Genomic DNA, 17,724 nt, shown 5'->3' on the forward strand with positions numbered 1-17,724 from the left:
CACATAAACGTTACAGGTTTGCCTTTGTAACCTTTTGTTTCTGGACTACCTGACTAGGAAAAAAAAACCCTACAATATTTTGTTTATGAATCTGCATGTAGTTTCAGAAGACATATAGCTACAAACAGCAGTGAAGAAGAATCTGTACTTCTACCCCGTTTTCCTCCTCTGTGTAAAATCATTTGCCCTCTCAATATCCTAGTTTTTCTCTGCCAAATTCTTCCCTTTTTCAAAGCAGCATTGTGAGATTTTATCCGTTAATGTTTGTAAAATACTTTCAGGTCTTCATATGAAACATAGAAATGGAGAATAGTATTGTGTCTGTCTTCCAGTCTTCCAACCTATGAATTCCATTCCTGGTGATTCAGCCAAATAAAACAGAATCTCAAATATGTGGAAACTACCAGACAATAAAAAAAGTACTGCCTTCTGCTGTGAAAAAATCCCACAGGAAACAATTATATTTCTCCAGCCTTTCTGAACCTTCAACAGGAAATCACACCTCCACTATAAAGACTGACAGCATGATCAAAATAAAACTATGGGAAAGATATAATTTCCTATTAAATCTCAGTTCCTTTGGAGTGTGGAGCATCCTGAAGAACCATTGTGAATTTTTGCACAAGTTACTGGTTTATTCTTCAGTTCAACATGATTTTTCTTCTGAACTGCTAGCTACATCTGCTTTAAATATTTAATTAGTAATTTATAGATCCGGTAGACTTGTATTATTTACATGTGTGTTCCTTTACTTACTCAAGGGAATATTGGCTCCACAGTGTAGTCGGTATTAAGTGCTGTAAACTAAGCAATAAAAGTAATATCAGTCTTTAGAACTGCAACATCAACAAGTCACGAAAGGTATTTTTGTAGCAATCCATTGCAATTGAATCCCAGCACAGTTAGGTGGATTCTAGACAGGACTATGATGGCTGATGGCATGGGCAGTGTGAGGGGAATTAATGGCGTCATTTTGGTTGCATGGGAAAAGATTTCCTCAGCACAAAAATAAAATGTCATAGTTTGCTATAGTTGGAGCTGGCAATGTTCTTCGCCTTTTTTAGTGACTGTCACTATTTCTTTATTTCTACTGTCTGCTGAGCGCTGTTATTAGAATCATAGAATCATAGAATCATAGAACAGTTTGAGTTGGAAGGGACGTTAAAGATCATGCAGTTCCACCCCCTGCCATGGGCAGGGACACCTCCCACTGGCTCAGGCTGCCCAAGGCCCATCCAACCTGGCCTGGAACCCCTCCAGGGATGGGGCAGCCACAGCTTCCCTGGGCAACCTGGGCCAGGGCCTCACCACCCTCAGCGTGAAAGAATTCCTCTTTATCTCTAGTCTAAATCTTCCCCTCTCCAGTTTAAAGCTATTGCCCCTCGTCCTACCACCACAAGCCTTTGTAAACAGCCCCTCCCCAGCTTTCCTGTAGCCCCTTCAGGTACTGGAAGCTGCTCTAAGATCTCCTCAGAGCCTTCTCTTCTCCAGGCTAAACAACCCCAACTCTCTCAGCCTGTCCTCGTATGGGAGGTGCTCCAGCTCTCGGATCATCTTTGTGGCCTCCTCTGGACCCATTCCAACAGATCCCCCAAGAGTGATAGTTAAAAAATGTACACAGATAACATACAAACCTGTTGATTCCTGTGAAAACTGCAGCCTAACCTCATAACATGCTCTTTCCTTTGTGAAAAAAATGAGCTGTAGCAATAAGGGCAGTGAGCCTAAAAGTGTGCAGAGGGAAAGGACTTGGTGCAGGGCATAAAAGGGCCCAAGTGTAATTGAAAGGCCAAGAGAGAGAGTGAAGTTATATTGGATACAGTTGCTAAAACTCTCCTTGGTGATTGAACTAAACATTATCAACCTACTTAGTGAAAAATATAACCATGTCTTACAATGACCTGACTTTTCGTCTGGTTTGCTGAATTGGGGCTTGCATCATTCTAGATCCAAGATTTCCACTCAAACTTATGCTTGTAAAAGAATCAAACCTTAAAGACAAGATTGGACTGAGATGGAAACAGAATTCACTGCACTGCTGAATCTTGACTGAAGGTTTCTAAGAGAGAAAGGGAGCCTGAGCCCAAGCCCGAGCCCAGCCCTGAGCTGTGTGCACTTCAAAAGCCTCCAGGAGTGCTGCCTCCTCCCTTAGGAAGTGCATCCTTCTGGTGCTAAAAACCCATTGCTCTATGTGGTAAAATCTCTACAAGGAAGAAGAAAGCAAATGTTTTCATTATAGCGCAGATTCCTGTATCTTTGTTTTATTAGGATGGTTAGAGATAATTTATGTTTCAAAATAAAGTTTAAATGTAAGTCAACCTAAACTATACACGATATTGAAGACAAAGCTATGTCAGTTCTGTCTTTTCACCTTTGTGTAACATCCTATTTGTCTCATGTTAGTTGAGCAATAATCTGAATACATAAACTACCTATAAGCTTATCAAGATCCCGTAGACCTAAATAAAAGCCTGGCAACCCAGGTTTAAATGTGGATCTTATTTGTAGTCTGCTATGCTAACATGAGCTGTTTTTTTCTTCTGAGCTGAGCTTGCAGCAAGATATTTAACCGCTGGCATTTCGAAAAACTCTCCTAGAGCCAGTTTAGATATTGCATGCATTTCCACCCCAGTCCCAGGAACTTCCCTAAGCTCCTTCAAGGTGCTGCAAGTCTTTTTTGATTCCTGCACACCTTCAGTCCTTTCCTCGGTGAAGAATTAGTAGTGGGACTTAAGTGTATTTATCTCAGTTTGGCTCTCACCTTTTTTTCATTCCTACTATTGATTCTAAGCCAAATACCGAATGCAGCTGCCACAGCTGTTGCTATTCTGCTGCCTGCCCTGCTTTCTGCTTATGCTTATATTCCCAAAAAAGCTTCTCTGATGTTCTGTGAAAGGAAGGAGACATCAAGGCTGTGCTAGTTGCATTACCCTTCACTGACAAGCTCTTTCTTAACTGGATGCCCTGAATTTGTGATAAAGAGCTAGTGTTAAATGTTCTGAACTTCACGCTTTACAGAGTAAGTTCCTTTCCTCACCTCACTCTTTACAGTACCAAAGTATTTCCTTTGCTGCAATAAATACATAATATGTACAGTCTACAAACACGTTTCTGATCCTGCAAATTGCATTCACTTTAAGTGAAGAAACCATCTCTCTTTTTCCACTTACTCTGATACTCTGATACCGCAGCTACATTTTTATGGCACGCATTGCATATGATTGGTTAAGTCAAATACGTAGAGGTAGCAGTTGGTAGTAAAAATGTAGGGTGTGTACAAGTCCTGTATATGATCAGACATTCCGAAGATACAGACAGTTCCAGTGGTATAAGGACTTGTAGCTGTCCCTTTACCTAACCTGCTTAGGACAGCAAGAAAACACTGTAATGATGTTATAGTTGAAACAGACTGCTATATATCTGCATTCTGTATTTCACTCCCCATAAAATAGAAACATCAGGAAATAGAAACGTTCCAGGATTTTAAAATGTTCTCATCAACTGCACTAAAGATTTCATCTGTTACAATAGGTCAATATAAGGTTCTAAGATTTGAGACCAAATATTCTGCCAAAATCAAAATCTGAAAGGTCTTTCTAAAATCCTCGCCTACATAAAAGTTCTCTTCTGGTTTAATCAAAAGTATGATCTTAAACTGATGTGAACTTTACAGAGTCCTTTGTGAAGATTCTTGGTTCAGTTTACAGCAGGATGATTTCTTCTTCAGCTTCAGTTGCTTAAGATTTCTTTTTTATTTTTAAATGACACAGAAATAAGTTAGTTTTTAAATCACATAAGAGTGTCCAAATTGTTGAGGTGCAATGGTCTAATTTCAACACTGATTCTAGTGCATCTTACAAATCCTGTTGGTTAAGACACTATTAATCATGCCGGCCTTTAACAGAAGTCCTGGAAAAGATGAGGAAAAACATTGTTCAGTTTTGATAACAGCTTATTCTCAAAAGGACTGAAAAGTCTGTAGAGGAAAGTGATGGCTTCAGATAGCATAGGTTCATAAAGAAGGAATCCTTGTAGTAGCTCAGACAGACTGCAGAGGAACAGTCTCATGGCTCCTTGATCTTCCTTATGCGTTTCAACACCATGGACATTTAAAGCCAAAGTTTAGTCAATTCCTTTAATTAAGTCTTATTCCCATATCTTTTTATTCAACATATTTAGATACTTCAGTCAGGCTTCAGTGATGCAAGTGGTCTTGATGGAAGTAGGAAAGAGGCACTGTAGACCGCTGAAGATACCTAGCATTAAAAAAGCCCACATAGAATGAGTTAGTCTCTGCGTATCTCAAAACATCTGTCAAAACCCAGAAATAAACTGTGAGAACATCTAAATGTTTAGATACGAAGGATTTAAAATATATGACCCTTTATATAAGATGCCCTAACCATTTACTTTTTAACTTAAGGAAACAGCTAAAATTTGTGTTAGCCATGTGCAACCACGGCAAAGAACAAATGGCACGGACCATACAGACTGAGCTATGGCTTCTTCACCAAGGGCCGTATTATTGCCTAATTTGTGTCAGAAGAAACTGCAAAAATTAGAGATTTTATCTTTCTACAAGCAAAAAGATTAATGTGTGATGTCAGCTTGTAAATTGGTCTTTGAGATATTAAGAATCACAGTAATACTTATACCTTCTAATGAAGACCATGGTGTTGTACTTAGTCCTTTGCAATGATGTAAAGCAAGAGAAAAGGAGAATTGTCTTTAGGGATACTGTTTAAACTTCTTGTCCAAAGCATATGGCAGTTTATTATATAGAGAAGAAGTCACCGATGTAGGAACCCTAGGGTTTTTACCAGCTTACATCCTGGAACTCCTACCGTATTTTAATGTCTCCTAATGAGTAACTCAACTGGTCCAGATAAAGACCGTTTGAAAACTCTGTTTAACAAATTCCAGTTTAATTTATCTCTTTCAAGGTTACATTAATCATGTTTGAAGTTTGGCCCTGCTGGTCTCCTCAGAAGTAGGTAATGCTTATTAGCTTCAAAGAGACAAAATTCAGCTTACTGGAAGGTGACAGCCCCATTGTACTCAATTCTGTGTTGCCTTATTCCTGATTTTAAGAAACTTTCAAGTCTCTGCAGAAAATTTTGGAAAAAAGAAAGTTTACTGGTATGGATCAACTTTGAAGAAAGCATACGTGTAACTAAAGGGTGAAAGCCAAATTCTGTATGAACCCTGGAGTCAAACAGTGAAAGAATTTAATGTTATGGAAATCTGATGCTTCAGAATGCAACATCTGAATTGGTGTGCATGGTTTTTGAATTTGAATGCTTTCTTCAATTTCTCCTTGGAGAAGAGGAGGTTGAGGGGAGATCTTATTGCTCTCTACAACTACCTGAAAGGAGGTTGTGGAGAGGAAGGAGCTGGGCTCTTCTCCCAAGTGACAGGGGACAGGACAAGAGGGAATGGCCTCAAGCTCCACCAGGGGAGGGTCAGGCTGGACATCAGGAAAAAATGTTTCATGGAAAGGGTCATTGGGCACTGTCAGAGGCTGCTCAGGGAGGGGGTGGAGTCCCCATCCCTGGAGGTGTTTAAGGGACGGGTGGATGAGGTGCTGAGGGGTATGGTTTAGGGAGTGTTAGGAATGGTTGGACTCGATGATCACTTTCCAACCTGGTGATTCTGTGACTCTATGAAGTTTTAAAGCATGGCTGCAATTCAAAACTCAGTCTCTAGAAAGGTGACTGGAATTCATGTAGCATTAATCTGTTCAGTAAAATGAATATAAATTAATTCTTCCTTTGTCTTTTCTGTGATTTAGTGTAGCAATTTGAATACCAGGTAATGATTTTACTTAGCATTATAATTTTGCTTATTCTGTGGTGACCACAATCAGCTTTGCAATGTAGAAAAGAAACACCTATTTTTTTAATTCTTCGATGGCTGTAATGTCATTCTACTATTAGGAATTCCACTGATGGCTGTATTAATGACTTTTCTGTCTGGTGCTGTAGGTTGGTGTTTGGGTGGGTTACCATTACCTGCAAGAGGCCAGAATTACTGTCCCATCTACACATTCCCTTTTTCCTTAGGCATCTCCTTTGCTTCTTGGAGATGTGGAGGGATCTCTCCATGGTGTGATCTCGTGATGCTGTGTGGTGGGATTAGAGCAATAGCTTTGATGGAAAACAAAATGACTCGCTGTAGCGTTAGCCATTACACAGTGGGGATATTCCATTTGCTGTCAACTCATTCCTGGTGGTGGTGGGGATGTCAGGCTGCTGCTGGAAATCTCCACTATTCTGCTGATACTAGAGATATCCAGAAAGCATTTGTGTGGGCAGGTGAGGAATAGAAGACAAAAACATTTTATGAATAGAAATCCTGTGTTTGTCCCCAGTGTGGAATTAGGCTCAGGTTTAGCAATGGCCAGAGGTCCCCAGGGCTGACACCTCTGGAAACAAGGACTGAGCCACTTAATGTTTCTTTTAATGGGCAGCTACATCTTTCCTCACAGTAACACCACTCCCTATCTCTTTTATTACTATTCTAGGTGTCCCACCCCTGGATGTGATGGCTCTGGACATATTACTGGAAATTATGCTTCACATCGAAGGTATGTAAATAGAAGTTTTTGTTCTTTAAAGCAAACAAGTGAAGGGCTATAAGGGACCTCAAGAGACCACTCTTCCCTCTCTCGGTGCTGAAATAGGATCCAGTGCTGTACGTAGACATATATTGGTCTAACTCATTCTCTTGATCACTAATTAATAACATTTCTCAGTTTTAATGTGGCTTACTACCCAAACAGGTAGGAAAATTTTTGCTAATGTCTAGCAAAAGTTTTGTAGAAATCTCTTCCAATTTTTCTACCTTCTCTGTTAGTCCAGGGGAGCAATTCAATGTTCATAAGTTTCTGATGGTTTACATTCTGAATGACTTAATTCTTCTCCTCACAATCTTACCTTTCCTAGACTCAAATTGAATTCCTGCAATTTTCCCACACACATTATATTTCCTGATTGTTCATATCAATCTCTTCCAGGCTTCCTCTCCATTTCTTGAATTGTAAAATTGGACCCAGTTCTTTACCTCCTTTCCCAGATGAACTCTTACCAGCTTTAATCAGAGGGGAAAAGAACATCTTCATCTAATGTACATTTAATCTTTTTAGTACACTTCAGACTAAAGCTTGGCTTGTTTTTTAATTGCAACACATTGAACGTAACTATCTCAATCCAGAATAATGGAAAGAGAAATGTATGGATGAAAGTTGCTACCTTAGCTACCTCAACTATAACCATGATCCTTACCAAGGGCCAAACTTGGCAAGAAAGCTTCACATTTACTAATTAGGGTATCGTTGGCAACCCCAAAATGAATTATGTTGGTACCAGTGTGAAAATAATGTTACAAATGCTGCATAATTTGCAATTGCCCTGTGGCTATTTGAGAATTAAAAATCCATAAAGAAGAACTGCACTGTATTTTGTAAATACCTGTTTCACTTTTAAATTAAAGTATAATAGTGTAGCCCATCTCTCTTTTATTAGTAAAGGCTTTTTACTCCCGTGTGTAATAATACTGTTGATTCTGGATATTTCCTTGCTTTGCCAAATCCTCGCAGGTTTACAATTGGCTGTGATTAGTCAATACACAAATTCCATTTTAAGTGTATTCCCAGTAAAAGTAACAAACAGTTTAAAGTCAAAACATAAGTAACTTAAAGATTAGGAAAGTGCCATACCTTTACATGCTGTAAAAATGAAACATCTCAGTAACAATTTCTGTGATGCACAGTTAAACATTAAAGGTTCAAATATCTTTGTAGAGGAGAAGATGTGAACATTTTAAGAAGCACTTACATGGTGTAGGAGATTAAATCACACTTTCAAAGGGGGTTAAGGTCAAATTTATAATGACATTTAACTGTATGTGAATATAAAAGCTCACAAGTCTACTAAAAATGTGCTTGGTGGAGTTACACACCAACTTTGCTATTTCAGGAAGATGTTTATGTATTTGTCCATATATTCTATTTAATCAGAGACAGGCAGGACTGTGCGGATGCAGAAGGCCAAGTGTCACAAACAGAAGAAACCTAAAAGCTGGCAAGGTTAGCAGGGAAGAATCACTGCCTGTCAGCTCATTTTTAAACCCTTTCCCTGGCTATTGTCTCCTGGCCACTGTAGGACCAGATCACAAATTAGATGGTGTTACCTACTTTTGTCTGTGAATTCTTATATTCTTGAATTTCTGCAGATGAGTCTTGGTTTTCATTTGATTCTGCAGCGTAATCAGTACAGATAAAGATATAAAAAAGTTATTCTGCAAAACTAAGTGATTTAGAATTTATCCAGTTCATTTGGATTCAACATATTCAACCTTTTGAAATGCCATTATGTCTATACTGACCACATAACTCCTGGGAATATGCCTTCATTTGTCTTCCAAAGGGCCTTCAGCAGCCCCAGATCCTTGGCTGCCTGCAGCACGGGGGCACTGGCACTGATGGAGTAATATCTTCTTTGCATACAACCGCCAATGGCTCCGGGAGATCTGTCACATTTACACAGAGTTGGCCCTACATTGTTCAGGTCATGGTATCCTTCAGGGCCCTTCTCTGACGTGGTGAGGCTGGCACAAGGCATGGTTTTCAAAAGGGCAGCAAACCAGTAACTTAAATCTGTAACTGTTAAGTATGAAAGACCCCACAGCATGTTCACAGTTAAGCTTTCTAATTCCCACATTGAAAATTAGCATTTAGCTTGCATCTGAGTAAGCATTTCTGTTTGTATTTCATAGAATCATAGAATAATTTGAGTTGGAAGGGACCTTTAAAGGTTGTCTAGTCCACCCCGCCCTGCAGTGAGCAGGGACATCTTCAGTTTGATCAGGTGCTCAGAGCCCTGTCCAACCTGACTTTGAACGTTTCCATGCATGGGGCATCTACCTCCTCTTTGGGAAACCTATCCCAGGGTTTCAGCACCCTCACGGTAAAAAATTTCCACCTTATCTCCAATCTAAATCTGCCCTCTTTCAGATTAAAACCATTCTCCTCCATCCTATCAGTACATGCCCTTGTAAAAAGTCCCTCTCCAGCTTTCCTGCAGGCCCCCTTTAAGTACTAGAAGGCCACGGTAGTGTCCCAGGAGCCTTCTCTTCTTCAGGATGAACAACCCCAGCTCTCTCAGCCTTTCGTTACAGGAGAGGTGTTACAGAATCACAAGGTTGGAAAGGACCCACTGGATCATCGAGTCCAACCATTCCTAACACTCCCTAAACCATGTCCCTCAGCACTTCATCCACCCATTCCTTAAACACCTCCAGGGAAGGCGACTCGACCACCTCCCTGGGCAGCTGTTCCAGTGCCCAATGACTCTTACTGTGAAGAATTTTTTTCTGATATCCAACCTGAACCTCCCCTGACGGAGCTTCAGGCCATTCCCCCTTGTCCTGTCCCCTGTCACTTGGGAGAAGAGCCCAGCTCCCTCCTCTCCACAACCTCCTTTCAGGCAGTTGTAGAGAGTAATAAGGTCTCCCCTCAGCCTCCTCTTCTCCAGGCTAAACAACCCCAGCTCTCTCAGCCGCTCCTCGTCAGACTTGTTCTCCAGCCCCTCACCAGCTTTGTTGCTCTTCTCTGGACACGCTCCAGAGCCTCAACATCCTTCTTGTGGTGAGGGGCCAGAACTGAACACAGTACTCAAGGTGTGGTCTCACCAGTGCTGAGTACAGAGGGAGAATAACCTCCCTGGACCTGCTGGTGACCCCATTTCTGATACAAGCCAAGATGCCGTTGGCCTTCTTGGCCACCTGGGCACACTGCTGGCTCATGTTCAGTCGGCTGTCAACCAGCACCCCCAGGTCCTTCTCTTCCGTGTTGTGTCCCTCTGATCATTTCTGTGACTCTCTTCTGGATCCACTCCAACAAGTTGATAAAAGAAGTATTCTAGTGGAAACAGCGTTCCATTAGTGACTATTCTTCACTTTTCCTCATACCACCATTTCAGTTTCAGAAGTGAAGGATAACAAACTTCTCTCCTGAATGGCTGCCAAGATGTCTCAGCATCACTGGTATTTAAAATGGCTGCTCAACAGCGAGCACACATGGAGGCAGATTTAAGTCTGCCATAACTCTCTGCAGTTCCACACATCCATTCAACGTATGCAAGAACTTAAGTCATCCCATATTGGTGTTTAATTTCCCCTGTTGTCTTTTATCTTCATATGTAAGGAATTACACTGATATAAAAAGGAAGTGATACATTTACTTTGTAATAGTTTTCGGTTATTATAGGATAAAAAAAATTAAAGCAAAGGTTCATCTTTGACATGTGTTTTCTTGGTGAATCTGCTGTCAGAGGGAAAATGAATTAATCATAACCTCAGAAGCTGTCTGTTGACAATGTCTGTTTAGAGGACCTAAAGAATCTTAGAATTTTGTAATAAATCATAGTGGCAGAGTAGAAAGATCTATTGCAAAATGATGCACCAAAATACCAACAACTAGGTGATGATTTAATTGATGTAATATGTAGAAAGCATTAAATCGTTAGTCAAAGCACAAATTCTTCATTGAGATTTTGTTATGAAAATGTCATCATCTACAAGCACGTCCATCTGTACTCCTACTGAAAGAAGTATGGCTTTCTGAGGCACTTCTATTAACTATTCAGTTTTTGGATGCAAATCTGATTATTCTCACAGAGTGAGAATGACTAGGATTACAGATAAGACAGGGATATGTGTAATTCCCTTCCTCTTCCTTTCACTTTCTGCAGTCCAAGTTGTATGGGGGGCAACGAGCCAACCTGCTCCTGAACTGCCCCTTTGCCCCAGAGCTTTGCTTCCTCTTACTCTGAATCTCCCAGGCTCAGTTCCTCCTGTCTCTGTGTTCGTACAAATTAGATTATTATTTTCAAATCATGTTTTTAAGTGCAGTGGCTTTCTGAGGTTTAGTTTGTATGCACGAAACTACAGTACTTTGGTGTGCACTACGACAGCTGGAAAAAACACAACCTTGCTTTAAAAAGGAAAACAATCAGCTGCGTGTAAACTAGAAAATGAAATGGGATGAAAGAACAGATCCAACCAGATCTGTGCGCCAGAGTGCAGGAGCACACACTACTAAATTAGCAGCTTGTCCCATGGCATGCTACTGACCTTGGGCCACTGAAACTCTCCCAGGCAATTCACAGCTATGATTCCGGGCTCAGCGTGGATCCAGATCGTTCTCTGTAAGCAGCATGGGTGTGGCTGTCCTGCTTTACAGGACAGAGAACTCAGCAGTGTGGATGTGAGCTTGCTACTCCTGCATCAAGACAGCACTTCCAGGTCCATTCTATTTTACCACTACAGACGTAGCCATGCCACTTCACCCAACGTTCCTAGGGACTACACTATGTCCAATATCGTGTGCTAACATACATCCATCGCTTTCTTTAATTCCCTTATTTATGACTTTACAGCATATAGAATCATAAAGTCATTGAATCATTGAATGGTTTGGGTTGGAAGGGAACTTAAAGCCCATCCAGTTCCAACCTCTCTGCATGGGCAGGGACACCTCCCACTGGCTCAGGCTGCCCAAGGCCCATCCAACCTGGCCTGGAACACCTCCAGGGATGGGGCAGCCACAGCTTCCCTGGGCAACCTGGGACAGGGCGTCACCACTCTTATCATGAAGAAACTCTCTATTTGTCTATTTTTCACTTACCAACACACAATTCTCTTTGCGCTTGTATCGCTCTTTTCTCTGCTTGCTCCTCCCAGTCCTCACGGGCTTTGCCAAGAAAAACAAAGGTTGCTACCACTGTTTCTGTCTCTTCTTCTTGAAGACAGGACTTCCTGTACAACATTGAAGTGCCTTTTTTTTTAATGCTGAAACAAAAAAAAATTTGGTTTTTTTATTTATCTTTTATTTAGTTTCTTTCTCTGCAGAATTTTTTCTTTGGTAATACTACTTTGTCTCTCATCCCAATACTTTAGAGATGGTGTTTTACTGATGGATTTCTTGTTTAATACTGATATGTTAAGTTGGAAATAGCATTTAAATAGAGGACAAAGCATGACTTTTTGATCGACGTATTTGTGTTCTTGGATAGCAGCTACTTAAGAAAATCTTTAAATATCCATTGTCAGTCCTGCTAAATGCTTTCAATAGTGAATTCTTCATATGCAAAGGAAAAGCTGAGCTTACGAAATCTTGCAATAGATGTATATTTTTCCATCTTGCATGGTTAAAAGCAATATTCTCTGTGCCTAGTTAAACGTAGCATTGCTTAGCCTGACATATAGCTTTGTCTTTACCAAATCTTTTCATCTAGGTGAGTTTTGAGCACTTAAACCCTTTCTCAGAAGGCATTGTAGGGATCTGAGCTCTGACACCTTTTTATTCAACAGTTCTATAGGATTCTTACAGGACAATTGAGAAGGTTTGATACTGTTTCCAATGTGTTCCCTAGAGAAAGCTTTAGCCCTACCAAGAGATCCAAAGACTCCTGGTTTTTGAGCCTATTCTTTCTTCTCTCTCCGACATACAGAGGATGTGATGTCTCTCAGCCCTGAAATACTGCCTTCTATTCCTTTCAAAGCTGTCTCTGCTTCTGCTGCTGAGTCAGCTGAGGGATTATTAGGCAGAGAGTTTAAGAGCTGCTTTCCCTGGCTCCTTGAGGACAGGCTGCCTGTGCGTGTGGTCTGCACAGTGCCTGCAGTCCTGTCTGGCATCACAAACAGAGATACGCGGATTCCCCCTCGTGGTTGAGTACTGCAGCTCTCATCATTCAAACCACTTGAGTTCCGATTTTGAAAATTGGATGGAATTAACCTATTCTGCCAGCTTTTCAGATACAAAATGTATTGCTTGTAAACTCTACCTAAGAACAAGAAATTGCATTTTAAGATGTTTTTTTTTCACTCAGTCTTTCAGGCTGTCCGAGAGCAAAGAAAAGTGGAATCAGGATAGCACAAAGTAAGGAAGACAAAGAAGACCAAGAGCCAATTAGGTGAGAACAAATATTGTCAAAGGGCCTTCATGTGTTTTATAAGGTCGTGGATATCTTCAGCTTTTTATTAAGGCATAATGTTATTGTGTGATAGTTATCCAAGAGCAGATGACCCCATTGATTTCTACTGGTGAACTGCAAATCACAGGTCTGTGCTGGTTGAATACAATCTTTTACAACTTAGAAACAGTTTTACATATGTTTTTCATATAAAATTAAAAAAATATGTAGATCTTTATGTCCTTAAAAACTGTTAAATGTGTTTGCATACCCTAGGCAAAAGGAACATGCTAAATAAAGTAGTTATGTTAATTTAGAACTCAGTATTTATATGAGATTTTTGCAACAACCCTGACTGCTTATGCAGTCTGCAAGAGGAACAAATGCCTACTCATAGGTCTTGGTTTCTCTTGCAAGGTGCTCTGATACCGGTGGCCACTGAAATCAGCAGGTTTAGTGACTGCTTAGACCACTCGGGACTGGATCCTTGGTGGAGAGTTTTAGCGTTATTTTAGTGTAGGACAAACAGTGAAACAATTTGCCTTGCTTTGACATATGTCACTTAGCAGCATACTTCATTTCTGTAAACATTTCACTTTGAACATTCTAACATGTTCCTTCTTACCCTGGTTATTTGGTTTTCAGAAGTTTACAGAACAAATGTATGGGGAATTCCCAAGTAAGAAAAAATATCAGATGAATACCTAGCTGCCTTTGTTGATCACTCTCGACTGAGGCACATAGTTTATCATCTCTCCTGTTCAGAATATGGTTGAAGGTGCTCAGCATTTCTGATGAGGTGCTGTGATCACTTTATGCTTAGCTATTTACACCCAACACATTCATGACTTCAGACAAGTCTTCTTTAGATACCATACACATAAATAAACTGCACCAAGGATTATACTAAGTAGGATTTTATGCGTATAGAGTTTTTATGGGCCATTTTCCTGCTGAGTGGAGCTCAGTAGCCAACATTTCAATTCCAGTGTGATATTTACCGTAATGAACACCTCCAATTCAAATATATATCTCAGCCTTTTTGTTGCAATTGCATGATATCAACAGCTTTGACCTCGTCTACTGACTAACCTCCTTACAGTTTATCAAAGGACATTTTTCTTTTACCTATTAGTAAAGTTCTGCTTGTAATTTTACCCACTACACGGTATCTTGACTTTTTTTTAAGACCACAGTGCATGATTGTTCTTTTCTTTTCATGTCGGGTTTATTTTGACTTTGTTGTAGAGGCTACCAGGTATATGATGGCAAGACAATAAAGTTTATCTCATCTATCTGCTATCCAGATGTCCAGTTCCTGGTTGTGATGGTCAGGGTCATATAACTGGAAAATATGCATCCCATCGCAGTGCGTCAGGGTGTCCTCTAGCTGCCAAAAGGCAAAAGGATGGGTACCTAAATGGCTCACAGTTCTCTTGGAAGTCAGTGAAGACGGAAGGAATGTCATGTCCAACCCCAGGATGTGATGGCTCAGGACATGTCAGTGGTAGTTTTCTTACTCATCGTAGGTGAGTACATATGGTCTATATTTTTCACTTATGCTTCTTATTTAAACTAGATTAACAGGATTTGAAGTATAGCTTTGTCGCGGTGTTTCTCTGTTCCTTCTGAATTTCGTTACTACTTTGAAAAATGATGTTCCTACATATATTTGTGGATAACTGGAAATCGAGAAACATGATTTTTTTGATGCAAGTCCTTGCAGGTAGAGACCTGAATCTGAATCTGTAACACAGAAAAAATGAGGGAGAAAAATATGTTTGACAGTAACCATGAAATTGCTACTTCTTTGTTGACTGTCTCTGGACAAATTACCTTAGGATACACCTTTGTAATACACATCTGAATTGCCCTGATTCTCAAAGATGTTGAACACATTGTTGGTTCCCAAACATCAGAGCACGGAACTAAAGAATTTAAGGAACCAGTTCCACTAAAAGAAAGTACTTTTATTCATTTGGTAATGAAAATGAAATACAAAGAAATACAAAAGCCTAATTTTCATAAACTTAGCGAAAATAACAGAACTCAAAAAAAAGAACATTTTTCATCACTTGTAAGAGATTAAGGAAGAGAAACTTGCCAGTCTCTTGGAGATAAGTCTTGCCACCATTTTAGAGAATAGCTTATGAAGAAGCAAGGGTGTTCTTGGAGCTTTGGGTGGGAATCTAAGCCTGAACATGACTATAATGCCAGAGCAAATTTCTTATATAATCCCTAATATAAAACTCTGTTAAAGTCAAGTCAATGTGCATAATTTGTCACCCTTCTCCAGGCAGACCTCATCTGAACTTCCGTACCTTTTAGTTAACTAGACCAATTGGATCTTGTTCTGTAGTCAGTTCTAGATAGAGAGGTGAAAAGTGTGCTGCTTCTTTCTCTTGCCTGTAACTCTTTGTTTTGATGCTTTCTTTGACAATCCATTAGAGCATAACTCAAATGCCTTACCCTTACTGCAACCTGTCAATACTATGAGCACATAATCCCTATTTATTGATTAAATTCAGACCTGTTTTCTAAAACTCAGTATTTGTATGGTATCTACCATGAAGGAATTTTGGTCCATTTCCTGAAGCGCTACCAAAGTGGTGAAACGTATCACATACACATCCTGCACCTTCCCTGTTTTTTAGGAAGTGGCAGATGTAAGAAGACCCAATCATTTGTGCAGATGTCCATGTGTGGATTGAAGTTTCAGACTTTCAGTAAAATATCAGTATTAGTGTTCGTATTGCAGTTTATCTTTCTTCATAATGGTGTGACATTTATCTAACTCATAGAGATTTGTCAATAAAATTTTGAAACTATTTTACCTTAAATTTAAAGTTAAAATATGATTACTGAGAGGTCACTTTCAAGGAGTGTTTACATAGTATTCACGTTCTTGAGGAGAAAATTCTTGCAACAATAATAATCACCTTCTAAAAGGAACGTATAGATACTGACTTAACTGTTCTCCAAAAGTAAGGAGCAGACAGTACTTGGAATTTTTTCTTAATAGGATCATTTTAATGAAAAAAATGAACTTCCATTTTATTATTAATAAAATCGAATTTATTTTTAAATTAAGAAACCCAAAGATGACATTTAACCACATAGCAGCCATGTGCTTATTTGAGTACTATTAATCATAGAATCATCGAATGGCTTGTGCTGGGAGGGATCTTAAAGATCCTTTAGTTTCAATCCCCCTGCCATGGGGAGAGACACCTTCTGCTAGATCAGATCACTCAAAGCTTCATCCAAGCATCCAGGGATGGGGCATCCATGACTTCTCTGGGCAACATGTTCCAGTACCTCACTACTCACAGTGAAAATTTTTTTCCTAATATCTCATCTAAACGTACCCTATCATATCAAGTAGAAACTGAGGCATGCAAAAGGCTTTCCCTGTAAGACTGGTTCGGGGTCAAAAAGGTCCATTGTTATAGAAGATGAAGGGTTGCTTAAAAAGACTGACTGAAGTAAACTGATCATACTTAATTGTCTTGATGTAACAAAGTGCTAATACTATGAGTTGTAAGAAAGTTAACAATTTCTTGAAGCTTCCATAAACTATGACAATACTAATTACAAGCTGTATTATTGAAAAATATGATTAATTCTTGTAGAAGTCTTAAGATGTTGTTATAAGTGCTTAGTTCATTTGCTCACACAAAGTAAAGCACTTGGAGCCATTTTAGACGCCTCAGGTTAATTTATGTATCCTCCAACTGTTGCTCAGAGAGATAGGTCCAGTGTCTTATTTATCAGCCTTAATGATATATCTTCTCAACTGGCATTTCACACCTGGATATGGACAACTAATCAAACTCTGCACATAGACCTGAACTTCAGAACAATTCATGTACCTTAAGAGTCTGCTTATAAGTGAACGAGATGTACTTACTCATCTCTCAGTGACTGAAATCTATGGATCCTGGAGACCTGTTCATTTCACTCAGTGAAGCAGACACCTGGCTTTAGTCAGAGTTGTGACCTAAATCATAGAATTGTTTGGGTTGGAAAGGACCTTAAAGATCACCTTGTTCCAACTCCCTGCCATGGGCAGGGACACCTCCCACTGGATCAGGTGCCCAAGGCCCATCCAACCTGGCCTTGAACACCTCCAGGGATGGGGCAGCCACAGCTTCCCTGGGCAACCTGGGCCAGGGCCTCACCACCCTCATCATGAAGAATTTCTTCCTTATGTCTAATCTAAATCTTCCTCCTTCCGATTTAAAGCCATTTCCTTTGTCCTATCTCTTCGTGTCTTTGTGAACAGCCCCTCCCCAGCTTTCTTGTAGCCCCTTCAGGTACTGGAAGGTCGTAACAAGGTCTCCCTGGGGCCTTTTCTTCTCCAGGCTGAACAACCCAAACTTTCCCAACCTGTCATTATAGCAGAGGTTCTCCATTCCTCTGATCATTTCTGCAGGCCTCCTCTGGACCCGTTCCAACAGTTCCATAGCCTTGTTATGTTGAAGATTCCTGAACTGGACAGAGGACTCCAGGTGAGGAGTCACTGAGTGCATCAACAGGGAGTGGAATTTCCCTGTCTACAAATAGACACTTTGTGCCATTTGAAGTGTCTGCAGTGTATACAAGATGACCATACTGAGCGGGCAAAGATGAAGGAAGATTTGTCAGACACTCCCATTCTTTGATTGTGACAGCTGAGAGCTGAACGTGCTCCGCAAGGGATCTGGAAAGGTGTTATCCTTGTTAAATTAATGGGCCCCAGAGCTCCATG

At 40.1% G+C, this 17,724-nt stretch overlaps 1 protein-coding gene across 19 annotated transcripts in view; it reads left to right on the forward strand.

Annotated features, from left to right (window-relative positions):
* Positions 1-17,724, forward strand: part of MYT1L (myelin transcription factor 1 like) — a 345,697-nt gene that overhangs the window by 303,654 nt on the left and 24,319 nt on the right. For all 19 annotated transcript variants that reach the window (XM_054063077.1, XM_054063078.1, XM_054063079.1 and 16 more), the window contains 3 exons: positions 6,524-6,586; positions 12,891-12,974; positions 14,282-14,503. In XM_054063077.1, the coding sequence (XP_053919052.1) occupies positions 6,524-6,586; positions 12,891-12,974; positions 14,282-14,503 (369 nt within the window). The remainder of the gene's footprint in view (positions 1-6,523; positions 6,587-12,890; positions 12,975-14,281; positions 14,504-17,724) is intronic.

This window comes from Cuculus canorus, chromosome 3, assembly GCF_017976375.1.
Source record: "Cuculus canorus isolate bCucCan1 chromosome 3, bCucCan1.pri, whole genome shotgun sequence".
NCBI classification, from domain to species: domain Eukaryota; kingdom Metazoa; phylum Chordata; class Aves; order Cuculiformes; family Cuculidae; genus Cuculus; species Cuculus canorus.